At 42.6% G+C, this 25952-nt stretch overlaps 3 protein-coding genes across 5 annotated transcripts in view; 1 reads left to right on the top strand and 2 right to left on the bottom strand.

Annotated features, from left to right (window-relative positions):
* The window catches only part of TMEM104 (transmembrane protein 104), an 89494-nt gene extending 76472 nt beyond the window's left edge, over positions 1–13022 (bottom strand). The window contains exons 1-5 of the mRNA XM_079967428.1: positions 12879–13022; positions 9950–10044; positions 5944–6065; positions 999–1080; positions 531–627 (exon numbers count right to left, since the gene is read on the bottom strand). Of these exons, the coding sequence (XP_079823554.1) occupies positions 531–627; positions 999–1080; positions 5944–6065; positions 9950–9994 (346 nt within the window). The 5' untranslated portion in view covers positions 9995–10044; positions 12879–13022. The remainder of the gene's footprint in view (positions 1–530; positions 628–998; positions 1081–5943; positions 6066–9949; positions 10045–12878) is intronic.
* Positions 13023–13253: 231 nt separating this feature from the next.
* Positions 13254–18740, top strand: NAT9 (N-acetyltransferase 9). 3 transcript variants are annotated; one of them, XM_079967488.1, is made up of 7 exons: positions 13254–13319; positions 14234–14320; positions 15393–15502; positions 16614–16754; positions 17271–17330; positions 17763–17857; positions 17963–18740. In XM_079967488.1, the coding sequence occupies exons 2-7, from the start codon at positions 14244–14246 to the stop codon at positions 18107–18109; spliced, it is 630 nt and encodes a 209-aa protein (XP_079823614.1). In that variant the 5' UTR covers positions 13254–13319; positions 14234–14243; the 3' UTR covers positions 18110–18740. The 3 variants fall into 3 exon arrangements, with proteins under 3 accessions (XP_079823614.1, XP_079823616.1, XP_079823615.1); XM_079967490.1 differs by having other exon boundaries at positions 13297–13345; XM_079967489.1 differs by lacking the exon at positions 13254–13319 and adding an exon at positions 13355–13547.
* Positions 18741–19089: 349 nt separating this feature from the next.
* LOC307211125 (polycystin-1-like) lies at positions 19090–25606 on the bottom strand. The gene is made up of 5 exons (XM_079967422.1): positions 25428–25606; positions 24300–24587; positions 21823–21957; positions 21233–21550; positions 19090–20717 (listed from the first exon to the last, which is right to left on the bottom strand). Exons 1-5 carry the CDS (start codon positions 25536–25538, stop codon positions 19998–20000), a joined length of 1572 nt encoding a protein of 523 aa, XP_079823548.1. The 5' UTR covers positions 25539–25606; the 3' UTR covers positions 19090–19997.
* Between the last annotated feature and the right edge of the window lie 346 nt (positions 25607–25952).

Below are 25952 nucleotides of genomic sequence, written 5' to 3'. Positions count from 1 at the left end.
ACTTTCCTGTGTTGCTTATAACAATAATTGCCTGCAGGAGACCAGAAAAGGAAACTTTATAACAGTTGAGATTTCCCTCCCCCCTACAAATTAGGTACTGTACATGCAAGGCAGAAGGACAAATAAAACTCTGCAAACTATTACATTTGGGATTTTACTTGCAAGGCTATAGGTTGTTGTAAGTTAAGATGCTGGCTCAGAGTTAACATTTTGGTCTGAAAGGAAACTCACAAATGATTTCATATAAAAAAGATTCAGGTGGTTTTCAGTTGTACATTTTGTGTCACTGAAACCCTGTGGAAGCAAGGCTAGGGAGAAAACAGGGTTGCCAGTGGCTTGATACCTTGATACCTTGATAAACTAATTTTCTTGAATTGTAAAAATGCTAGTATTGTGTTTCTCAGAAAGCTACTACATGTGCATGTGTATACAAGACACAGGGAAAGTAGGCTGTGTCTAACTTTCTCATTTGTTCTCTGCACTGAAGAGCAACTCATAGGAGTGAGAAAAGTTTCTTGCTAGATACTTACGAAGAGATAGGATAGGTCGTGTCTCTGATCGCTCGTAGCCTTCAGGAAGAAGAACATCACTATCAGAAACGCCAGATGAAGAATCCTCATCATCATCCTAGAAGAGTAAGAAATAAGCATAAGTGTTCAAAATATAGAATAATTTCAGAATTCTGACAAGAAACAGAATGTCAAAAGGTAAAAAAGAGGAGTCTTTACTTGCTGGAAAAAAGACTAAACCTCTCCAGCCGAAAGCCTTCTGGCATGCTTATAGCTTCAGCTGGTCCACCAAAAGGCTGAGCATCCATCCCAGTGCCAGGGACAAAATGGCTAAGTTTGTGATGAGTCAAGCTTTGCAACATGGTGCAGAATCTACAGCCAGATTTTAAGGTAAACACGTAACAAATGAAATGAAAACAGATCTGCTCCACTGAGATTTTATAGCAATGAAGAAAAATAATTAGCAACCAAATGAAATGCCATACAAACCTTGTGCTTTTCCATTCTCTTCCAACGAAGCTGGGCATTTGCAGCAGCCATGGCCTCCATTACAAAAGTTGTGGTCATGTAGCTGGCGGGAAAATGGTAAAAGTACCAGTTGGTTAATAACAATGGGTTGCAATATTCCATCCCCACCTACACAGTCTTTAACCTATATATTCTAAGGTGCAAAGTGTAAACAAAATTGGGGATTAAGGGCATGATTGTACACAGTATGGGCAGTCACACAATTGTTGTTGTTGCATCTGTCCTGTTTATGTATAAAGCATGGAAGAGATTCTAATTTTTGTATCAAAAGAGTCAAATGGGTTTGGAGAGCTGGTCTTATTCTCCCCATGCTGCACTGCTGCAGACACTTCTATTTTCCTGTCCTCCATCATTTCAGGGACTTTTCCACTAGAATCCAGTTCACTTATGGTACTGTGGCTGGGCTGAGTTGGACAAAAAGTGTGTAAAGTGATGGAGTGCAGAAATGTAAGACAAATTAGGAGGGAGGCTCAGCTCCCCTTACTGGAGGACTCATCTAATGTTAAAGAAATGCTCTCTACCCTGTTCTCTGTTCATGAATGGTGTAGACACTTGAAAAAGAACAATTGCTTGCTCCCCCATAATGTCTGGACATTTTCTTAGCAGTATGGCAAAAGAAAATTAACATGAGCAAAGACTCTCATGCATGGCAGCATTGAAGAAAGCAGAAAGACTAGTGCACAAGTGTTGCATCTACCAGGAGCATATTCTGAACAACCTTAACTGAAATGAAAAAAGCTGCATAAATTCATGTCTCTGTTCTTATGTTACTCCCATTCATTTTAATGGAATTCCTGCTGAACAAATCTTGGTGGATTATATCCCCAAATGTCAAGAATTACAGAACTGAATCTAACTGGAGTAATAAATTATAGGATAAGCACATTTCATAGGACATCTCACTATACATCAATTACACCAGGATGATCATGGGCAGTCATGGGGGACAATTCCGCTATCTATAATAAGGTGCAACATGGTAGCTGTAAGAGATTTAGTGCCTTGGATGGAAGGTGCAGCTAAGGTGCATGGGACTAAAAAGCTTTGGTCGCCATGATGAGTGTGTGGCGCTTCTTCTTCTACTTGATCTCTAGGTGACTTTCAAAACCAGTGACCGTGGTATCCTGCTGGGCCGGTGATGTGGAATGGGTATCAGAAGCACTATGCCACAGTGGTTCCATTTCTATTTGGGTCATAAGCAGAGACCAGCATCGGAAGAATGTTCCACTGTTATGTTATTTGCCATCTATATGAAGCCATTGGGATCAGTCATTAGGCAATTTGAGGCAAGGTGTCATTACCATGCTGATAACCAGTTATATTTTTCTATTGCATCTCAATCAGGAAAGGCAGACCTGGACCAATGCCTGGACACAGTAGTGGGCTGGATGAGGGCCAATAAATAATCTGAACAAGGTAAGAACATAAGAAAAGCCCTGCTGCATCAGACCAATGGCCCACCTAGTCCAGCATCCTGCTCTCCCAGTGCCAACCAGATGCTTTAAGGAAGTCTGCAAGCAGCACTCGCACACAAAAACATTTTCCTCTTCTATGGTTTCCAGCAACTCCACTGACCTTGGAGGCAAATTATAGCCATCATGGCTAGTAGCAACTGATAGCCTTGAATTTGTCTAATTATCTTTTAAAGGCATCCAAGTTGGTGGCCGTAACTGCCCCTTGTTAGAATGAATTCCATATTTAACTATGCACTGTTTGGAGAAATACATTGTTTTGCCTGTTCTGAATAGTCCGACATTCAGCTTCATTGCATACTATATGTTTATTTTTTTCTACAAACTGTTTTGAGATACATAGTGCAAAGTGGGGCAAAATTATTTAAATAAACAAATAAGATACTGACAGAACTATATCAGTCTAAAAGACTGATCACTTGGGTACCCAAATGCACTCAAAGACCTAATGCTGGACAGAGTTAGAGGAACCACTTAAAAGATTTAAAAAGTGAAGGACTGAAAACATTTTCCAAGAGCTGCCAGGAAGATAGCTGAGAGCAAGTGATCAATCAGTTGTCCCCATTCCCCATTACCATTTGCTTTGTTGATCTTATAAATGAATTGCCATTACCCCAGTTAGATGACCATGTTAAGGTTTCTCTCTCATTTTTACTAAAAACTACAATCAATCTTATTTAAACCACAAAAATTGTTTCTTACTGCTTCACCAACTGAACTCATTTATCAAGTTTGAATAAGAAATTAGTTTTGCTAGGATTAGAGCACAGCAGCAACATCCAGAGGCCTGGATAATTTCCCCTATGTTCTTTTACTACACTGAGCATTCTCCAGAGGATATTAGGGAGCCAGAAGTGCAAAACAGAGGAATGGAAGGATCAGGGTAAAAAAATCTCAAACGACTTGGCACCAGTGGGCAGCATTTCAAGGCTGATACAAAATATATACAGTAATTGCAAACCAACCCATATCCCAACAGCATCAAGAAATGAATTGGAAAAGAAATCAAAGCATGAGACAGAGAATGCTACAGGCAGGCTTCAAGGTTCTGAAATAATCTCTTTTACAAAGCCTCAGAAGCAATTCAGTCACTGGTACTGCAAGGATTTATGCTTCCCATCCAACAGAACTTACACTTTTATAATGCCTTTCCTTCCACAGATGTTAAGCAATTTATAAGATTATGTCTCAACATGAAAGCAATCCAGTCTCAACCCAGGGTAAAAGGGCAATGGAAGAGAGTATCCCTGTCCAATGTTGAAAGGCAATACTTTTACAATGGAACAGTAAAGTACATAAAATAACTGCAACAAATTAAAGCAGCAGGCACATTCACCGGAAGCCCACAAAATTTAGGCTGGCCTTGGTAGATAACCATTAGTTGTGTCACCAGCAATCCCTCTGCAACAGAGGAGACTGGGTCAGTTTTTTTTACTTCTCATCAAGTTTTAGAGAGCATCTTGCTTCTTCTGTCCATCCCCAAAGCATGCTGCAACAAATATGCAAGACTGACCCCTCCTTATGCAATTTCCTGGGTGTCAGATTTCAAAGGAAGGATACAGTCTGTTTCTCCCAATTGCAGTAAAGGTAAAGGTACCCCTGACCGTTAGGTCCAGTAGCGGATGACTCTGGGCTTGAGTGCTCATCTCGCTCTATAGGCCGAGGGAGTCAACATTTGTCTGCAGACAGCTTCCGGGTCATATGGCCAGCATGACTAAACCGCTTCTGGAGAACCAGAGCAGCGCATGGAAACACCACTTACCTTCCCGCTGGAGTGGTATCTATTTATCTACTTGCACTTGATGTGCTTTTGAACTGCTAGGTGGGCAGGAGCTGGGACCGAACAACAGGAGCTCACCCCGTCGCGGGGATTCGAACTGCCAACCTTCCAATCGGCAAGCCCTAGGCTCTGTGGTTTAGACCACAGCGCCACCCGCATCACAATTGCAGTAAGTGCACCCCTTTCCCAGTGGAAACACAAGGGGGGGGGAAATGGTCTCTCAAATCTTGGACATACAGAAGGAGGTCACCCAAGAGAGACTTGTGGTCCCTACAGATCAGCTGACTTTTGTGGATCCCTGACATTCAGGATAGTAGATTATCAATTAAGATGATACACACACACTTTTTATTTTATTTTTAAATTTAAAGCAAGGTTTTACCTTTAATCAGAAAAATGACACCTTAGTATTGTGGAGCATATGCTACACACTATCAGCTAATAATCAGCTTTATATATTGGTTCTCAGAAGCTAAAGGGAAAGGACATAACAAACAAGTTTTCTGCACACCAGGGTAGCTGCTCCTGCCCAGGAGCCTGAATTTAATAACCTAAACCAACCAACCAAACAAAAAAAACCAAGAAAAGCTTAGCTAGACACAATTCAGCTCACCCAATAGTGGTAAGGAGGCAGAAATACCCTCACCACCACCTCAAAAGTCTGCAACTGGCCTCTATATTGTGCTTGGTCAGATTCACAAATCTTTTTTCTAATTGTGCTCAAGATACCTAGCAACCCATTTCAGATCATCCAGCTACTGAATAAATCATGCTCCTATGAAGCCTGGGAGGAAGATGCCAAGGAGCAAGCCTGGCAGTAGTCCCTGTTAACCTCCTATTCTACAACCAAAGTTGTTTTGATGAGGTTTGACTTTTGCAATGTTAAAGTTTCATCAGCTTTTCACTACTATTAACAAACATAATTCCTCTAAGGAGCAAAAGACAATCCTAATCCATGAGAGATAACAACATCAAGTGTGAGGAAACGTAAAAGAGCAAAGTCCTTTTGACTTGGCCACAGACAGAAAACTCAGAAATGGGATAGAAGGAAGAGAGAACTCTCTTTCGTACCATCTTAAATGGGCAGGTATCCAGTAATTTCTGGTATCCGTGAGACAGATGCTAGGCCTCACTGGATAAAATTCAGACTGTACCCAGATTGCTACTCTACACGTGGCAGGAAGCTAGAGCAAGTTCTGCTCCCTGTCCATCCAAGCATCACCTGTCTTGCCTCTGATGCTATTGTACATAACGTTCAAACAGGGTGTTCACATTTAATGTGCCACATGTATGGGCTCAGAATGTGCAATAAATGTCCAATGTCTGACCACAGAACTCGAGCAAATGCACCCCATATTAGAACACCTATGTATGGATGTAAGGTGGCAATGGAGGCAAGGGCTGATGTGCCAAATAGGCAGGGAGGAAAGTGCATTCTTACTCTTCAGCACATGTGGGGGAATGAACTAGGTAAGAATACTGTCTGATCTGCCTTATGTAAAACACTCCCTCAAGGCCAAGGCACAACTTTCTTATTGAAACCACAATGGCTGGGTGACAAATGGACTGTATTACTTAGATACAAGTGACACCTTTGGGATTTACAAGTTCCCAGTAGATTGTTAATGGAAACTGACATGCAGAAAACTCTTACCTCATGAACCCCAAGAACATTATTAGGATGAGGCTGACAAGCCAACCAGCAGTGGCAAAGGCCTTTGGCATAGTCAGAGCTCCAGTCCCAACTATGAGATTGAACATGTAAACCAGGCCAACCTGCAATTAAAGAAATCATAAATGTTAAAATCATGTGACTGTTTTAGTTGTTAAAAAAGACTCTTTGGCTAGCAATCCCAAAATGGCCAGAAAGCAGCAGCCTCCATAGACAATCCAAACCAACATGGCTACTATAATGGTGCAATTTTATAGAAAATATTATCGTCTCAGTAGAGAAATGCTTTTTAGCTCATACTTACACAGTTAGGTAGTGTTTAATGTTTGGCCTTAGAAATATTAACAGTTTTTTTTTTAAAGGAAAAACACCTATGCAAACCCTCTGCAAACCACAACTTTCCAATAGCCCAATAGTTTATTTCTTGTTTTCCCAACCTAAGCCTTCAGGATGAGGGAGATTACAGATAAAATCTCCTTCTCCACATAGCAAGAGTTAAGCAGAAAGACCAGACATGCTGGTGAAAGGACATAGCCTCAAAACATCATGTGAGTTGTATCAGTGACTGTCCCTACCCTATGACACGAAGCCCTTTACTCAAGTCATGAAGTTCTCTCACTTGCCATGTTTCTAACTCCAAAGGAAAGATTCTCTGAAACTAAAGGTGTTGCAAAGAGGCTGAGGTTTTTTTATAGGGGGAAGGGTGGTACAGTTACTCAACTTCACCCATGAGGAGCCAATATAGGATGTGAGGTATTAAAGGAGCATTCCACAGCTTGCCAACTATTAGCCAAACAGGAGTCTGACAAGTAATTTTCCTCCCAAGTATATTTAGCAGTGAAGCAGATGGAAATTTTCCCTTATTGGGACACCAGAGGAATCTTGTTAACGAATGGGAATATCTGCATGACAAGCTTGTTGACAGTAAAATCAACCCTTAAGAAGAGCTATTCTGAATTAGTTCCTGCCTCAATTCTTACATTTAAATGGCAGGCTAAGACCAGGCATTATTCTTGTTTATTGAAGAACATTACATTAATAGTAACAGCAAAAGAAATTTGCTCTTTTGTTTAGTAAAAACCTACTTGCCTTCCTACAGTACAAAGTGCTAAAATGGAACTACCTCAAGGGGCTCAGATTCCACAATTTCTATTTTAAATCTGCTTTATCCTGTAGGTTCAACACTGGCTCTATCTGCAGCAAAAACAAGAGTCATTACTATTTGTGGGGCAGTGCCCTCATAACTAAAACAGTTCTGTATTAAAACGTAGCATGAAGAACTCATGTATGAATAGATTTGGTAAGTCAGAACCACAATGGGTAATTAAGGTAGCAGCTCAGTGACAGATGACAATATCTGAATGTAAAAGACTCCAGATTCAAACCCTAGCATCTCCAAGTAGAGCTGGGAAAGATTTCTTCTTGAAACCCTGGAGAGCAACTACTAGCCAATTCAGACAACACCGAAGCAGATGAACTAATGGCCACACTCAGTATACAGCTGCTTCCTATGGGCCCTGGGCACTAGCAGGAAAATAATTTAAACTTATTAAAATCATGTGTCATCTAAGATACAGTATCCATTAGACTTGAAATGCAAGAAAGTAGTGCAGGGAGGATGAGAGAAAGAGCACCACTGATGGCTACCTTCCCCTTATTAAAATGCCCATTATCAGAAGACAACCATCTACCTGGAATTCATGTCCACTGTCAAACACACAATTTTTAAACCAAACGTAACCATAAATAAAATTACCTTAAGAACAGGGAATGTATACAGTTTATAAACCAAATGCTCATGGCAGAAGTTCTGAACTACAAATGCATCCTTCAGAGACCTTTTATGCGTAGCCATTCACTTCTCTTTGAGAGAACAAGGTCCTCCTGTACTTACTGGCATCTGAACAGCAAATGCATCTTTTGACTGCTTTCCCAGAGGATGAAACAGTAGATGTCAGTTTGCAAAGCGATTTTTTTTAACTCGTTGGGCAGAACTGTCATTCCCTGCATACACCACCTCCTGGCTCTAGGCCTTAATTGGTTCTGCACACGAAGCCTTTGAGGAGAGAAACCTTGGAGGTTTTCTTTGACTCTGATTAAAAAGAACAGTATAGGGAGGGAAGATTTATTTCAGATACTGATAGAATCATATTTCGGGCCCTCCAAAAATGAGACAAGTACCATTTTTATGCTCAACAGCCTGAAGATTTCTGCAATGCTATAATTTTCAATCTGTAAGGTACTTGGTAATTTAACATCTTGGGAGTCTATTTTTCCCCTTGATGATTCAGATCAATCTTCCTTGGACTAAATGTACCAGCAAGCATCACTATCCGATTAATGTCTTCTCAAAAATCACTTGCAATCAGAAAACCACCACTCATGAGGATAGCTTTGACAGAGAGCTATGATGGGTTATATATTAGAAAGGAGGACAGAGTCCACTGGTATGCCATAAAAGGGCATCATAGGATGCAGCTTCAGCAACTCTCAACTCTTGTGTATGTATGTGCACTGCTTTCAAAGCCTCTTTGTTCATCTCAATTTTTATATTAAGAAAATACTTTCCTGATGTTTTAACCACTTGTTGCTGCAAGATGGCAGCAACAAGAATTCCAACTATGGAAACAGAACAGAGCCTATTGGGGCAAGCACAGCCCATGAGCTATTTAAGAAAGCTACACAAATTTTAAAAACCTTTGTCCCCTGTGTTGCAGAATGCCTCTGCACTGACTGATGTAAACATGCACCCAGGAATCTTTTGCACATTCTTTGTGCACATGTCTTTTTACTGTTACATAAAGCGGTCTAGACTGTAAGAGAATGTGTCACTGCCCTAAAGACTTCACAACCAGAAAAGTATAATCATGTATTTAGTATGCTTGCACATTGCTCTTCCCTGAAGAGCCTTTTACATATGGCTTCCAGATAGCCTTCCATTCAGTGAAATTACAGGACAACACCTGTTCAGCTTCACAGAAGAACAGCCTGGTGTAACTTTGCACAACTACATCACTATATGGCACAAGTCTGAAAACTGCTTTGAAGGTGCCAAGTTGTAACCAATGCTGTCCTCCTTTACATGGAAGGTTCTTTGTTCCCATACAGGCATCTGCAGACAAAAAAGGGAGGTGATTTTTGCAAATTTCCCCTTTCTTCACCATACTGTGTCAGAGGATCTTCCAATTCCCTAGAAAAGATGGGGAGGGGAGCCCTCCCCCTCTTCTTCCCCCAACCTTATACTGTATACAACACTAATGTCTCATATCAAATGTAACTAATCTGTAGAAAGGACTTTAGAACTTGAAAAAAGAAACAATGTGCGTACTTTTATAAACCAAGAAATTCTTTAATAAAAAATATTTTTTAAAAAAATAGATGGGGAGGGTATGAAGGTGATAGCAGCACAAAAACGGAACTAATGAAAATCACCTCCAACTGTTCATGGAATCCTCTGCTGGATCAAAGAGACTTCCATGACTGGAAGGACAGCATGGGATAAAATTCGCCACATCTAATTTCTGGCTAGTCTATCCACTACCCAAATTACTTAGTTCCTCTTGCCTCTGATATTTGGGATTCTTTTCCCTCTTGTTAGTATTATATCTATCATAATCTAACATATGTTGAAGCAACCTTATTCGCTGATGCAGCTTTAGTGCAATTACACACTTTGAATATTCACTAGAGACTCAATAGAGGGTATTTGGCAAGGTTTGCTAAGCATCAAAGCATGTTTAAAAACGCAAGTCAGATAAGCTTTTAGAGCATGTGTGGGTGAAAAGAGCAAGCAAGTCCTTGTATTAGAAAAGTTTCCTGAGTTTTTTCCAAATGTATTGTAACACAAGTATAAAATGCCTATCACAATTTAAAATCAAAACAAGAACGTGGGGGGGGGGGCGACCATGAAGAAACAGGAGCAGGAAATACAGAGAATAACTGTGCTGCTTGTCTCCAGCAAGAGACTGTAGTAATGCTAAATACTCACGTAAGGTGAGTACAGCTCTCCTGTATCAGTAATGCCTCCAGCCATGTTGAAGCCAATGGGAGATGTCAGTTCCTTTTGATCCAACCACTGTTAACCTGAAAGAAATTTTATCAGCTGTTTACAGGAGTCAACAAAGCAAGCGGTAACTGCAGTTCATCACTGTGAATTAATGCAAGTCTAGTAGTATTGCTGCCTGCCTTCTCTGGAAAGAAAAGTAAACAGATTCCCCCAAATCAGCTAGTTTGAATTTGAAATCAGAATTCTTCACTTGCATTGCAAATTGCATAATTCTCACTAAAGTCCATAATCCTTTTAGAGAATCTAGTGAAATACCAGCCACATCAAAAACAAGGATCAAAACTAAGGTTCCCCTGTCACTCTAAAAGTATAAAATCTAGCCAGATGATATAGTAACACACTTTAAGGAATTTCATTTAGAATGAATGGATTATAATCACTAAGGGGGAAATAGATTTAAGATCTTTTATTTAAATTAAGTCACTTACTTTACAATTTACACATCTCCTGAACAAGCATTCATGACAATTGATTGCTAACAATTAAATATAATTGTTAGATGTTTTACTTGAAGGCTACAGTTACAATCATATGCATAGTTATTTGAAAGTGCAACTGAACCAAGTGGGACTTAGTTGAAAGGAAGCCTGCTAAGTCTGGTGCTTTCCATAAATTTTGTACTGGGAGTTATGGCCTAAATATTTGGACAGCACCAGGTTGGTGAAAGCTGTGTTATAGGGGTTCAAAACTTTCTGGCAGCCTTATCCTCCATGAATTTTTTAAAGCCACCCAAGTTGGGGGCCATCAGTGCTTTCTGTGGGAGTGAATTCTATACTTTAACTATGTGCTGTGTAGAGAGTAACTTTCTTTTCTCTAAACAAAATAAAAGAAAAAAATTCCTTCCAGTAGCACCTTAAAGACCAACTAAGTTAGTTCTAGGTATGAGCTTTCGTGTGCATGCACACTTCTTCAGATACACACTTCTTCTTTTCTCTGTCCTGAATCCTCCAATATTCAGCTTTAGTAGATGTCCACAAATTCTAGTGTTAGAAGTATATAAAATTATGTATGACATGGAGAACTCCTATCATGTTGCCTCTTACCTTTGCTCTATACTAAAAAGCCCTGAATGCTTCAACCTTTCCTCAGACGAGAGGTGCTCCATCCCCTTCATCATTTTGGTTGCCCTTTTCTGAACCTTTTCCAACTCCACAATATTGTTTAAGTGGTGAGGCAACCCAAACTGTACATGCTATTCCAAATGCAGCTGCAACAGAACTTGAAAGCTTACTTTTTGTGGCATTTTTATTGGCCCTAATAAAATCTCCACCCAAACAGAATTATAGTATGCTACTGGAGCAAGGCTTAAATAGGCAGGAAAGCCTCACAGTCTACACAGACCTTTTACAACAATGAGGAAAACACTATCCTTAACATGCTAATAGCGCTAATCCGCTAAGCCGTCAATGGGCTTGCTCCGCAAGACGAAAAAACCGCTAGACGAAGAGAATTGCGGAACAGATTCTTTTCGTCTTGCGAGGCACCACTGTATAAGCAGTAAAGCTTGGGATGAAGTGGTTGAGCTGCTGTTCTGTTGCTCCCTGCAATGGGTTAGGATTGCTTCATCAGTTATTTGATGCACAAGACTACAAGGCGCAGACAAAGCAAATGTTAAGGAATGATATTTGGAGTCAGTGTCATGCCAGAAAGCCTGATTCAAATATAATGACAAAGTAAAATCCGCAGATGTAAACTGTCCACTTAGATAGTTGGGGTGGGTGGGTGGAATACCACTTGTATTTTTGCTCACTGGCCTAAAGGCCATAGGTGAGCAGAACCTCTATAAAGGCATGTGAATGGGTGGGGAAGGGGGATTGGTTTCCATACTAACAAAAGAGGAAGTAAGAATGTTTCCTTCACAATCAGCAAATAAATGTAGCAAGTAAGCATAGTGGAGATGAATCACTTCATCCTTTCTTCACCATTCTGCATATTATTAGTCTGCTAATAGGAGGGGCTGCCCCTCCTCCACAGCCTGCCTGGAAAAGCACCTCACTAGCCTCTTAGTAGGTTAATAAGAACATCTGCAGCTTAGTAATTTTTGTAGCCTTATTTACAAGGCTGTGTTTCATCCTAAAAAAAGACTGGAAACTACCAGCTTCCGCTTTACTTCAGAGGCTTCTTACTCCACCAGTACACTATGCAGCTGCCCCTCCCCCCATAAAGTAAAAAATAAAAATACTCAAAGTAGAAATTGTAGGGAGATTTTGACAGATTTTTTTTCTGAGCACTTGGGGTCAAAAGAAAGCACTTTAAAGCAACGGTTGTTGGGACATTTCATTCCAAATCTGCTAGACAGAGCCAGCCAGCCAGAGGATGACAGGTGGGTGTCCTGCCACCCACCCCCACAACATAAATCCTGGCTACGCCCATGGAGAGAGATGCACCCACAAGCAATTGCATGGACATTTCCCTCTCCCCATATATGCGTCTGTGAATTCACACACGCACACGTGTACTGGGTCTCCGAGCAGATACAGACAACCGCGTGACCACCGCCTGCACCTGATAGGCAGCAGATCTTCCTCGCTGTTTGGGAAGATGCTCACGCCGAGCGGAGGAGGCACTTCTGTAGTCCTCTGCGCGGTCTCCTTCAGGGGGGAACAGCCCAGAGACAGGCAGAACAGTCACACACAGCCTGCGCCTATTTAAAAGCCTCCTCCGGAGAGCCACGGGAGAAGAAGCGTCGTCGGGAATGCCACGTCTTCCCCGCCAACCCTTTCCCCGACCCGCCTCAGGCCGCCAGCCCGCTTCCCCTTCTGTCGCCACACAGAACTTCGCCCCGCCGCCACCACCGGAGCCCGCTCTGCCACCCACTCAAAAAATACCTCCTCACAACAAGCCTCATTACCCGCCACGCCGGCGCTCCTCGCTCGGCTCCACGGCAACGTCCGGCCCAGCAACTCCCAACCGTCGTTTTCCCTCATTACCGGCGCGAGCAAGGGGAACCCGCCGACGGCGCACGCGCGCAAGCGGAGTCGCTGAGGGAGGGTAGGCGGGGCAGTGGGGAGGGAGGGAAACAGCGCTTCGACGCCAAGCAAAAAGCCGCCAACAGCCGAGCTTTCCGCGCGCGTGACCACGACTTCTGGAATCGCTTTCTACGCCGATTGGTCCCGTCTCTTGAAGGCACGTGACCACGGGGGCGGGGTGTGTGGCTGTATGCGTCGGTCGGTGGTTGGGAAAGACGCTGGTCGGATTGAGACTCGGCGGCTACCGTAGCGCGACCGGGAAGGAGAGTTTGGCCACTGCGCGTGCGTGCGTGCAGCTTGTGTTGGGATGGTAGAGGAGCGAGGTAAATAGGCGCTCGCGTGGCTTTGGGTGGGTTTAAGGTGGAGCTTGTCTTTCTTTCTCTGGTTCAGGTGTAGATTGCGGCCAAATGCTGCCTGTCTGGAGATTAGGAGTAGTATGTCGGGGAAGATCTCTTGCGAAAGTGGCTCCCTGATTGAAGCCTCTTCAGTGTTGCCTCTGGAGAAGTTACATGCAAAGTCTAATTCCTTTTTTTTTTGTAACTCGCTTTGAGGTTTGTTGGTTTTCTTTAAGTGGTGTATAAATGTTATGGAATAAATTCCATGCAGTGCGCAAGCAAAATTGTGGAATTTATTTCCAGGGAATGCTGTCGGTGTGGTTGCACCCGGACACTCAACCACCTCCACCTCCTCATCCTCCTGTTTTAACTTCTGAATCCTGGGTGTCAATTATGAACTGCTGTAATTATCCTGTGTTTCAATCACAGTGTAGCAAATGCTTTATAGCTGCATGACTAAGTAGTCCGGACCTCCTTTGCAGTTGCTTCATAATTCTTGTACTACCACTGTAGTTTTTTTCTTTGTTATTAAACATTGTACCATTTCTAGTGGGGGTGGGGCAAAGAGAAATATTAAATAAGTAGGGTTTTCTTGCAGTTCTTCTGCTTCAAGATACTCTCAGCAATTATTTTGGTCAAATTACAGATTATATCTCTCACAAATGAACCATGGTAAACGACATCTTATGTACACAAATATATTGCAGCTGCCCTTTAAATTGTGTATCTTACACTTTATTGTATATAATTGGACCGATTGTATATTAAAATTGATATGTATGATTCCTCTGTATAGCATTGTTATATTTTGCTCTCATTTGTTGTTCATTCTTATTTCAAATCTGAACCAATAACATTTATTTTGAAAAAGTGTATCACTAACATAATCTTGTTTGTTTCAGGCTTGGAGCTATGAGAATTAACCAGAATACTGTACTGCAGGGAAAGAGGGTGACCCTGGTGCCATATACCTCTGCTCATGTACCCAAGTATGAAACAGATACTTTGCCAAATCTCCAGTTGGGGGGGGGCATTGACTTTAGAGGTCTGGAATGTTAAGTCATCTTTACATATTTCTTTGCAAAATATTTTTTTATATATGTGTGTTTGTAATATGTGTTTGTTAATTTGCATTCCAAGTGGAACAAACAGATAAACTGCTTGAGCCATAAGCACTGTAGTTACCTGTAACTGCTCTGATCTGCAAGTATTAATGGATCAGTTTATTGATATTAATTGGGCATATATGCAAAAGTTGTGGGGGATTTTAACTTTTCTTTTTTAAGAAAATTCAAATTTTCACATATGTTCATAGGAATATTTTTGATAACACCTCCTACATTTTGAGATAACAAAACTGCAGGTATGTCCAGGTCTGAAATATGCACAGGTGGGCAAAATCAATCATCTGTGCTTGGGGGTTGGGGGGGATGATGGTAATGGTAACCTCTTGTCTAGACTACCAAGAACTTATCACTGCTGTCTGGAGCATGTTTACTGAGATGTACATTCCACTGAGTGTGGTGGAGCTTACTCCTAAACTAGTATGCATTAAGATTACAGCCTTAATTTTTAACTCTGCAGGCATTTGGAAACCTCATTTGTAAGCAGTAAGAACAACATATTTGGGAATTATTAGAAATGGACATATTTACTGCTTATTGGTAATATATCTGACATTACTACATGAGAGATATGTGTATATGGAAGGCAGGGCCTGGGGCACCCTCTCAGTAAAGATCAGGAATAGAGCTTGTATTTTGTCCTAAATACATTAACTCCAGGTGCAGCTCCCATCCCCCATTCAATAGCAGCCTAAATACAAGTGGAATGAGAGTTAAACCTTGGTGAACCCAGCCATTAAGAATCATGTCTTCTGTCTGTGCGGTGCCTATTTCATGTTGTGAAAAGATAAAATAGAATCTTGGTATTAGTTTACCTGGACCAGTCATTTCATGCCTCAAATGGGTTCATGGTGGAGCTCTTGTTTACCATTCCAACAGAACATAGTAGGCAATGTTCTGAAGAGGAATATATTCCCTCTCTGGATTTTCTCACCAGGTACCATGAGTGGATGAAGTCTGAAGAGCTGCAGCGTCTGACTGCATCAGAGCCATTAAGCCTTGAGCAGGAATATGAGATGCAGCGCAGTTGGCGGGAAGATGCAGACAGTGAGATTTTTGAACATTTGTCAGGATTTGAAGATGGGGGTAGCGAGCACATATGTTTCCCAGTTTATTTAAAGGTCCATTCATATAAAAGTGATTCTCCCATGTTAAAACTTCAGCTGCTGATCAGTTCAACATGGTAATAACTAATACTGATAATTTGGACTGTGTAGAAATAGATGGCAACTTTATTCTGAGCAAAATTAAATCTTGGAAGGTACTCCGGGCCAAAACCGCAGAATACACAAGTACCTAAGAATCACATAGGTAAAGATAAAGGGACCCCTGACCATTAGGTCCAGTTGTGACCGACTCTGGGGTTGCGGCGCTCATCTCACTTTATTGGCCGAGGGAGCCAGCGTCATGTGGCCAGCATGACTAAGCTGCTTCTGGCGAACCAGAGCAGCGACGGAAACGCCATTTACCTTCCTGCCGGAGTGGTACCTATTTATCTACTTGCACTTTGACGTGCTTTCAAACTGCTAGGTTGGCAGGAACAGGGACCGAGCAACGGGAGCTCACCCCGTCGCGCAGATTCGAACCGTTGACCTTCTGATTGGCAAGCTCTAGGCTCTGTGGTTTAACCCACAGTGCCACCTGCGTCCCTATGAAGAATCACATACCAGCTACCTAAACATGGTATCTATAGTTATCCACACTTAGATAACTTTCCATGCAATGTCCTCTGGATGCTGTGGAAGTTCTGCTCTTTAGCCCAATACCTGTGGTTAGGTACACAAGAACTGAACTATAACACCCTTCTTACTTATGGCTACCACATAAAAATTCAGATGGGCCTTTTTTTATTTCCTGCGAGGGGAGCGGAATAGGCCCACCAAACACTTGCCCATTTGGTTTGACCCAAATTGACATTAGGTGAGATTAAATTCTCTCCAGAGTTCTGTATTTTCCTAAGGGCTTGAGGGACAGGAAAAGAGTTGCATTGGCTTTTGCACCCAGCCTGAAGCAAGAGAGCTCTTATTCCAAGTCAAGGAGGAAGCTTTTTACAACGTGCTGGTTGCCATTAATTACTGCATTAGTTGACCCTGGTTTCATTTAAAATGGTTTTAAATGTTCTCCATTGGGCCTTCTTCTTTTTTAAAAAATTCCCCAGAATGCACATTCATAGTGCTTGACACAGATAAGTGGTCTAAGCAGACAACCACAGAGGAAGACTGCATGGTGGGCGATGTGAACTTGTTCCTCACAGACAGTGAAGATCCAACACTCGGAGAGATCGAAATCATGATTGCAGGTAACCTAACGCTTCTGGGCCCATCAATATTTCAGCCTTTAGCAAGTTACTTCAAAAGATTGTCTCTTCAGCAGAAGTGACCAAAGCCAACAAAAAATAAAATAGGTTATAAACAAACATCCTGTGCACAAATGTCTGGCACAACTATTGCAACCTGACCTAGCGTCATTCCTTGGTAAGTCAGTGCAAGCTGCCAGGGTTGTATTTTGTCCTGAATTTTTCAGAAATGAAGCCTAAATCTTAGTAAATGTGCAAGAAAGGAGCCTCTTCTTCTTTTTTCTGCCCCTATCCCTGTATCCCTTTAGCCTGATTGATCTTTCTGTAAAAAAATAATGTTGCATATCTTGTACCTTCTGGTCTTAAAAAAGTGCCTAGAATTAGGAAGATTTTAGGGTGCGTGAGAGATACCCATTCCAAATTCTAAACCCTCTTGTTGGCCAAAGGTTCCCCACCCTTCTTCTAGATGAACCTGGAAACAGATAGAGTTCTTAATTCTCCCCTGCTCCTCTCTTTCAGAGGCCAGCTATCGTGGCAGAGGATTTGGCAAGGAAGCCACTCTGATCATGATGTCCTATGGTAAGAGTGTCTGGCGTGAAGTTGGAAAGTGTTGGAGGTGCTGCATATGCATGGAGGAATAACTTCCGTGTACATCAATAGCGGTAGAAGATTTCCATTCCAAGACTTTGAAATTCTGCCATAGAGTTTTAAGATACCTTGCCAATGAGTTTACTTTTCTGCTTATACTTGGAACACAGAGCCTTCAATCGCCTATAATAGTAGAAACATAGGAAGCTGCCTTGTACCGAGCAAGCTCATCACTTCGTCTCACTTAGTATTATCAACACTTGCTAACAGTGGCTCTCAAGGGTTTCAGACATTTCCAACCTTACCTGGAGATGCCAGGGAGAGAAAATGGGACATACTGCATGCAGAACATGTGATCAACCTTCCCAAATGAAATTGACAAGAGTAGAGACAGTAGCTTATTTCTAATCTTCTATCCTGTAGGAATGACTCGCCTGGGACTAAACACCTTTGAAGCTAAAATTGGATTGGAAAATGAAGCCAGTATTGGCATGTTCAAAAAGATTCATTTCAAGGAGGTGCGCTAATAAGTATTCCTCATGTAGCAGAACCATCTTTAGTTGACTCTGTATTTGTGGCAGACCCTAAAGTTAACTTGGATTATTATCTTGTGCACTCTCTAGGTGGGAGTAAATGTCGTCTTCCACGAAGTAACACTCAGACTGATTGTGGATGAGCAAGAAAGGCAGTGGCTGCTTGAGCAAACCAGCCACGTGGATGAACAATTTTACAATGTAACGAAGCTACAGAATCGAGTTTGTGACAGCTAATGAGGCTTAGCTCTCTTTATACGGACTCCAGAAGCATGGGATCTCTGCCTCCAAACTGCATCATGGCCTGGATCTATGGTGTTAGGGACCAACCACTGGAGTAGAAAATGCTGCAGGCTCTGTACTGGGTCAGCAGTCAACTTGACTTGCTGTTGCCCATCATACTTTTGTAATGTCTACTGCAACTAGAACAAACTATCATCTTAGGGAAATGGTTGCTATTGGTGAAAATGGCAAAGTGTGATGTATATAGAGCGAACTGAATGTGTTTGGGCTGCAGTGCTACTAAGGGACAGGAAAGTTAAGCTTGTCTCCTCTGTTACAAACTGACAGTCTCATCATTGCCTTACTAGGGTCCTTGATTAGGGCCTGTTTCTACCAAAAACAAACTACAAACTACTCTTATTCCAAGGGAGGGTTAATCAGCAGCAGTCCTAAAACCAGGTGGTTAATGTTTGGTTGAACTGAAGTACTAAATGGGCTTCTCTCAAAGCATTGCAGGCTCCCATACAGCCTCTCAGTTATTCAATGAGACAGCTCTTTTCTCACTGGCACACACCAGGAAGTTTGTATGTTTCTCTTTACTAAGATGAAATGTGAAAACACAAAACGTGTATACTCTTTTCTCTCACTGCCAGTATCTTTTCTGGGCTCAGGTCTTGCTGTGTGTGTGCCCCCCCCCCCATTTGCAGAAGTATAACAGATGTAAGCCTACGATGAAGGGTTCATTACCGGTGATACCGTTATCTCCTGTATGTGAAACTAGTTACAGGAACTTGATGAAAAATGCTGATTGCATTGTGCTATTACAAATGCTCCATCTGCACAAGCATAGCCCCTTCCTCTATGCTGTTCTGGAAGTCCTTGCCCCCAAACCCCAAGCCAATGTCAAGGAGAGAAGGGGGGGGAGGCCCCTTTGTGCAAGGCTTCTGCTGGCTCCTGCCCTCAGAGGCTAATGAAGGACTTGGTAGTAAGCATAGTATGTTGGACGTATGTACTGTTTTAATACAGACATGACAAGTTCTCAAAGGCTGTGATTACAGATGTATTTTTGCAGCAACTTCAAGAATGTAATGCTTAATGTAGCTAGCTAGAAGTTCTGCTCCCTTAGACTGTCCCATAGAATACTGACACACACACATCCTCTAACCAGACAAGCAAGAGGCATTAAAGAATGCATTTCAGTCAGGCAGAAATATACAGGAGTGCAGCAGGGCCAGGGAGGGTGGGGAGTTGGTAAGGATGATGTGGCTTGGAGAGAGTTTGAAAAGCCTGATAAAGAGGCCTGGAGGCTGCATTTGGGCCCTTGTCCTGAGGTTGCCCATGCCTGTCCTAAAGCCTTCCTTGCAGGTATTTCATTCCAAACAGTAGTACAAAAATACAGTAGGATTGCACAAAGCTACTGTGCTAGATTGTAAATAATGTACAGTGGTACCTCGGGTTAAGTACTTAATTCGTTCCGGAGGTCTGTTCTTAACCTGAAACTGTTCTTAACCTGAAGCACCACTTTAGCTAATGGGGCCTCCTGCTGCCGCTGTGCCGCCACTGCACGATTTCTGTTCTCATCCTGAAGCAAAGTTCTTAACCCGAGGTACTATTTCTGGGTTAGGGGAGTCTGTAACCTGAAGCGTATGTAACCCGAGGTACCACTGTAATACACTACAAAGTACTTTACATGCACCATTATAATTCTAATTTTCCTGTGCAGAAAACTTAAGGCGTTCTAGGCAGAGTTCACCCAATCTGTAGTACCCTGAAAGACAGCAAAGGTAAGGAGGTTAATCTGGACCCTACTTCTCCAGTGAGTTGCATTTTGTGAGTGAAGCACGAGGAGGGAAAACAAACGGGTACCGGCTCTTTTGCTTAGTTAAACCCACCCAGAGGTTGTCTACATGTCACCTGTTCCTTCGGTCTGCCATGCTCTCCTCTTTAAAGGGATCTGTCTCTGAAGCACGTCGCAACACGGATATCCCTGCCCTTCCTCACTCCTGGGTCTCTTTTTGAACAAATGGGCCGGCCAGGGAAGAGTGCTTCGGAAGATGTGGCCTGAAGCTGGAGGGTTGCCCACCAGAACCTTGTATCGAGTTGAGCTTTGCTGAGATACAGTATCTGCTGGGTGCTGCTTGCCCCCTTCAGTGGCACTGCAGCTGGAAATCCTGACATGGTGAGCTCTGAGCCTGGCTAAGGCAGACTCTGAGAAGGTGCTGTAAGTTCTCGGCAGCCCTAAGCTGGTTCTTGAGGCGAGTGTTGCTACCTTTTCCATGGGATGGCTTTTCTGCCCCTTCTTCTTTTTCTTGCAAATTCTCCTCTGAGTCTCCTCTAAGCTGGTCTCAAGATGGCACACATCCTCCATCAGCTTTAGGACCCTGTCAAAGCCGTCCAGGAGATCGTTGACTGCGGATGGTAGGTGCTCCAGGTAAAAGTCTACATTGCAAGGATCAGGGGTGGGGCTCTCAGGAAGCACCTGCTCTTCAGAGCTGAAGGAAGAAATGGTTGCAGTAGCACAGTGAAAGTTGGTGCCCGGAGAAGGAAGGCGAGAAGGTTTGGAGTTTCCAGAAGAGTGGGAAATCAGGGAGTCCATCCCTTCAAATTTCACCTTGTGGCGAAACTGAAAGGCAAAGAGGTCAAAATCTGTTTCAAACTCTTTTTCCTGTTGTCTGGGAAAACTAATTCAGCCATCATGGGGACAAGCTAGGCTGCCATTCTTTATATAGATTGTGCTGTGAGATATAGAGAAAGGTCTCAAAACTGATTCTGAAATCAAGCTTACAGAGTTATCATACTCAAGTCTATTTAGAGGAGAACAGCTCATACAAAAGAGACATTCAGATGGTCATCACATTTATGTAAACAGCTGTTTACAGCTGGGAAGCTGCTATGCATTAATAGTTCAACCCTGTGAAGCTGCCTTCATGTGGCTTGTATTGCAAGTTACCACCACATCATAAGTGGTGATAGAGCAAGCATAGAATAGCACCACAGAGCAGCCACATTCTCACTTTCCATCTCTTCCCCTTGAGACAGGACTGTGCGGAAGAGTGCTGTATTCCCCATTCCCTTTTCCTTCCTTTCTTTTCTCCCCACCCACCACCTCTATTGCTTTGGGTGTTTTTTCTCGCTTACCTCTTTGGTTTTGCTGAGTCCTAGCCACAGCTTCAACCTTTTCACCAAAAACTCAATCATCTCGTAATCCTGAGGCTCAATAGCTGGATGGTAGATCTCAGAATGGACAGTACGGTAACTGTTAAGGACAGAGGCACAAAGGAAGCTCTGCACCATCCAGAGCACACCAGCTCCAAAGCTTAGGATGTATGTTGTCCCCAGGATAGGGGAAACTTGCATCAAAGACTGGAGGAAAGTGATCTTCCCACAGAGAGTGGAAAGCAGAGCTGAAAAGGCACAAGGGAGTGTCCTGAACTCTTCCACAGTTGAAGAGAAGGCCTGAACAATGAAGAAGAAAAGAAAAAGGTTGTGGAGATAATATATATATATATATATATATACACACACACACACACACACATATATATATATACATACATATATACACATATATGTATATATATATACATATATATATGGTAGGATCAGTGTTTCCCCTCCTCCCCCTATTTTGGGGTGGGCAGGAGAAACCTTAGAATAGCATGCATCATTTCCCCATGCACTGACTTCTCATTCTCATTCTCCCTCACCCCATTCTTTTTATAACCTACTAAACAGCCACACTTGGCACAGATGAGAAGGAAGAAGAGGAAGATGAGTTTGATAGCCACTAGCTCCCTCAAGGCATGCTGGAGGGTTTTCCCAAACACAGACCATCTCCGGACAAAGCGCAGCTGTTGCACCATCTAGAAAGAAAAAGAAGAAGCAGCTAGTTCAGAGACTTGCCTCTTTGAAGGGAAGAAGCCGTTGAGAACACTTTCTCTGTTCCCTTATCACAGGAAGAGAGCCAAGGAATATTATCGCAAGGCTACATCAAGATAACAAACAGCAGCCATCGTCACAACCATAAGCTTCGGTCAAGGGAAGCAGCTCTAATGCTTGGTGTCATAGTCCAATAAATGAGAACCTCAAAGGGAAGATTCTCAAAACTAGAGAAGTCATTTTAGCTAATAAGGCCTGGCTGTTGGTTTGGAATATAAATGTTGAGTGTCACATCAGTAAGAGGAGTGAAAATATTGTGGGTACAGCCACCTGAGTTTCTTGTATATGTGAAGGACCTATGGAAGTTGGCTGCTTCAATTTAAGGACATAAAGGCTTCTTTTGGACAAACAGCAATACTGTTTGTTGGAAATTCCCACCCACGGAAATTCTCAGCTCCCCTGCTGTCTTTCCTGCTGACTTCACAGCCGAAGCTTTGGGCAGCCTTTATTTATCTGCTCTGTGTGTTCCTTCATTGTTCATTAAGGAAACAAGAGGCAGCAACAAAGCTCTAATTCGAATACAACCAAGCTTGGATGGAGCAGATGGGTCTCCCTGTGCAGATTCATTAGGCAGCACATGGAAAGGAATGGCACCAAGATTATCCCTCGGTAGCAGCTTCAATGACAATTATAAGGTCATTACAGCATCATTTAAGAGGCATGTTAACAAGAACCTATGCATCATTGTGATTGTTAATAGATCTGGCTCGGTGCTTTCCAAAATAGACATTTTGCTATGCACGAAGGGGACCATTTTAATAAATATTCTCTTTTATAAGAGATGGAAGATGTATTCTGAAATTGTTAACCAAGTGGTTGTGGCCAAGAGGAGAGAAGGATGTGTCACAGTGAAGGGAAAATACATGGTCATGCTTGCTCAGGTGTCGAAATTCAAACAAAGGCTGCAATCAGTGGCACTGTTTGTGGGTGGCCTCTGGGGCCCAACTCTCAGCTCTCTGCAGTGAGCTTTATATCTCCTTTTTCCTTTCCCTGTTTGTTTTATTTATTTATTTATTTATTTATTTATTTATTTGTTAACAATATTTTTACTTTGCTTGCAGGGAGGCATCCATGCCTATAAATTGTTATGTGCTAATTTGTGTTGATCTGTATCTGAAATCTTTTAAGTACCTCGCAATTTTCCTGGCTACCATCCTGGAAATAGTTATTTCTGGGATTGTCCTGCTGACTTAAAAAGGGACAACATTAGGTTCTACATTACAGGACTGCAGCCAGAGTTGCCAACCAGTCTTTCTGGTTTGGGGGAGAAAATTAACCATTTCGTCTATCTATATAAAGCCAACTCCCAACTTTCCATTTCGCATTATGAGGAAACAGAACCCAAAGTGGAGCTATGTAGTGAACGAGCAGATTCAATTCTCAATAAGTAGGGACAGCTTAATCCCCATATTAAAACCAGTTTGTGGGGGGGGGGTGTCCCTCCCACATATTTAGAAATAAAAAAATTGGTTGTATTTAGTTTTACAGTAGCAGGTCTGATAGAACAGTGTGTTGTTGCCTTAGATTGCTATTAACAGTTTGTGTATATGCACACTGTCTCTAAACTCTGGGAGAAATAAAGAGGACAGTCACGTCATAAAGATCATCTTCTTCACCAGCTTCACCAAATTCTGGTTCATTTCCAGGCTATGTTCAAAGTGCTGGCCATTAACCTTTGACTTTTGGTTAATGGGAACACATAACTGGGTCTCTCTATTGTCACATCTCGGCCATGGAACAGCCTGCCCTAGAATATCTATTGGCTTCCTCCCAAAGAACATTTCATTCCAAACTAAACTAACTTTGGGTGGCTGGCTGTTTTATGGTGCTTTCTGCCTGACTTCCACTTTAAAAATATTTTATTGATATTATCATTATCATTTATTAAAGATAATAATAATATAAGATACATAAAACAAGCATAAAATATACAGGCAACCCCCATTTGTGTGGGGATTGTGGTCCAGGTCATCGTGTGCAATGGAGGAATGCACATAAGCCAATCCCAGCTTCTGTTTGGATCCCAGAATGTGCTGTTATTGGCCTGGCCCTCTGGTGCGAGTTCAGAGCACTGGACCAAAAGATGTTCGCTCTGGTGCAAGCCAGCTCTGGCACGACCCTGCTGATAAGCACCAGATCGGAAGGAGCACCGCCCCTCCTGACATCCCAATTTGGGGCACAAAAATGTTGTAGGGTATGCATTCATGTGTGTGCTGGATGGAGATGGCCTTGGGAAGATTTCTGTTCCCCCTCTGCTCTTCCTCACCTTCAGCATGGTGATCGTCAGCAGCAGGGCACAGAGGATGGCTTCTATGCGAGCCAGCACTGCCACTTCGTAAAAGCTGGTGAAAGCCTGGCGGTGCTTCTGGGAATGCAGCAAGCGTGCCTTTGCTAAATGGTTGTTGGTGAAGTGCAAGGCAGCAACAGTGATGGAAATCAGGGCCAGGAGCAGCCGGAAGCGACTGTAGTTCTGCCACGGGTATGGCGCCTTTTCCGGAGGTGTGAAGGACAGCTTTGGTAGGACAAAAGCTCCACTGAAGAGAAGCAGGCTTATCTGCAGCAGAGAAGGAAAAGCCACAGGTTTTTTTTCTTTCTAAATTGTTGGATTCCTTGCCTCCAGATAAGCTGGAAGTTGCTGTCATGGCCCAAAATGACTGGATCCAGTATAGTAATACATCTTTGAATCCTAACAAGGTTAGTGCCAGGCTATCTGAGATACCACCTCCTCCCATATGAACCTACCCATAAGATTTTTATCTTCTTCCGAGACCCCTTTTTATGCCTAAATTGACTGAGGAATCCCATTTTTTGCCATCTTAAAGAGAAGGTTGGCGTCCGTCAGGTATGATTTGTAGGACACCTATATAATATATTAGGTATTTGTTTAGAACAGTTTCCCAAATCTGGAGCTCCAGCTGTTTTTGGACTACAATTCCCACCACCCCTGACCACTGGTCCTGCTAGCTAGGGATGATGGGAGTTGTAGTCCAAAAACAGCTGGGGACCCAAGTTTGGGAAACACTAGTTTGGAAGGTATTGAAGGCCCGGTTCTATGAGTATGTGTGACATAGTAGTCAATGTGATATACTAGGATTGGAGAGATTTAAGTTCAAATCATTGCTCAGCTGTAAAGCTCACTCAGTGATCTCTCTCAACCTAACCTACCTCACAGGGTTGTTGTGGGAGGAGGAAACCTTGTTGACTGCCCCAACCTCCTTGAAGGAAGGAGATATTATAAATGTAATAAATATATTAAAATAAATAAATAGCGACCCCAAGCCTACAGGAGAGGAAGATGTGATGTGTATGTACTTTTGCCACGCCACACTGTGTCCTGAGTTCCCTTGCACCAAGAAGTAGCCCCAGAGTGCGCTTTTCAATGCAGCATACCTACCATCATGACAAGGCGAAGGTCCACATTGTCACCTGACTTTAACATTGGGAAGGGGAATATCGACATTGAAGCAATTGCCGGCCTGTCTGACGGAAACTCAAACAGGAGCATCACAGTCACATACAGATTGACATCAGCATTGTACTGAGTGAACTCAACAAGTAGAGCTTTACTCCTGTCATGAAAAGGATGCAGAGGAGAGAGATCTATGAATATCAAGTTGAGGAACAAGCTATAGAGAAATGTTTTTTTTTGCTAACAGGTAGAAATTGGATTTTGGAATATGGTGATATAAAACTGGTTAGATTCCCCACCCTTGAAGGGTTTTGACAGACAGGGTCCGGAAACTGAGAGGGAGAGGTTCCTTTTCCCTGACCACCACCATCCCAGAGGGAAGATGACAGTATAAACAGTAACATCAGGCATACTACATATCACACTACTTTACACTTAGGACACATCCACATGACACATTTCATCCAGTTTCAGACCTGGCTAAGTGTCACGGCTTTCAATTGAGTCCTG

The sequence above is a fragment of the Podarcis cretensis genome, assembly GCF_951804945.1.
Source record: "Podarcis cretensis genome assembly, chromosome: 2".
NCBI classification, from domain to species: domain Eukaryota; kingdom Metazoa; phylum Chordata; class Lepidosauria; order Squamata; family Lacertidae; genus Podarcis; species Podarcis cretensis.
This window is presented reverse-complemented; position numbering and strand designations above follow the sequence as displayed.

Bases quoted from the DNA above. Each gene is read 5' to 3' on its own strand.
- NAT9 (XM_079967488.1), top strand. From the start codon at position 14,244: ATGAGAATTAACCAGAATACTGTACTGCAGGGAAAGAGGGTGACCCTG. The intron at 17,331-17,762 runs GTAAGAGTGTCT...TCTATCCTGTAG, and splicing joins TCTGATCATGATGTCCTATG to GAATGACTCGCCTGGGACTA. The intron at 17,858-17,962 runs GTGCGCTAATAA...TGCACTCTCTAG, and splicing joins AAAAGATTCATTTCAAGGAG to GTGGGAGTAAATGTCGTCTT.
- LOC307211125 (XM_079967422.1), bottom strand. From the start codon at position 25,538: ATGCTCCTGTTTGAGTTTCCGTCAGACAGGCCGGCAATTGCTTCAATG. The intron at 21,958-24,299 runs GTGAGGAAGAGC...TTTTCTTTCTAG, and splicing joins TGACGATCACCATGCTGAAG to ATGGTGCAACAGCTGCGCTT. The intron at 21,551-21,822 runs GTAGGTTATAAA...TTCATTGTTCAG, and splicing joins GTGCCAAGTGTGGCTGTTTA to GCCTTCTCTTCAACTGTGGA.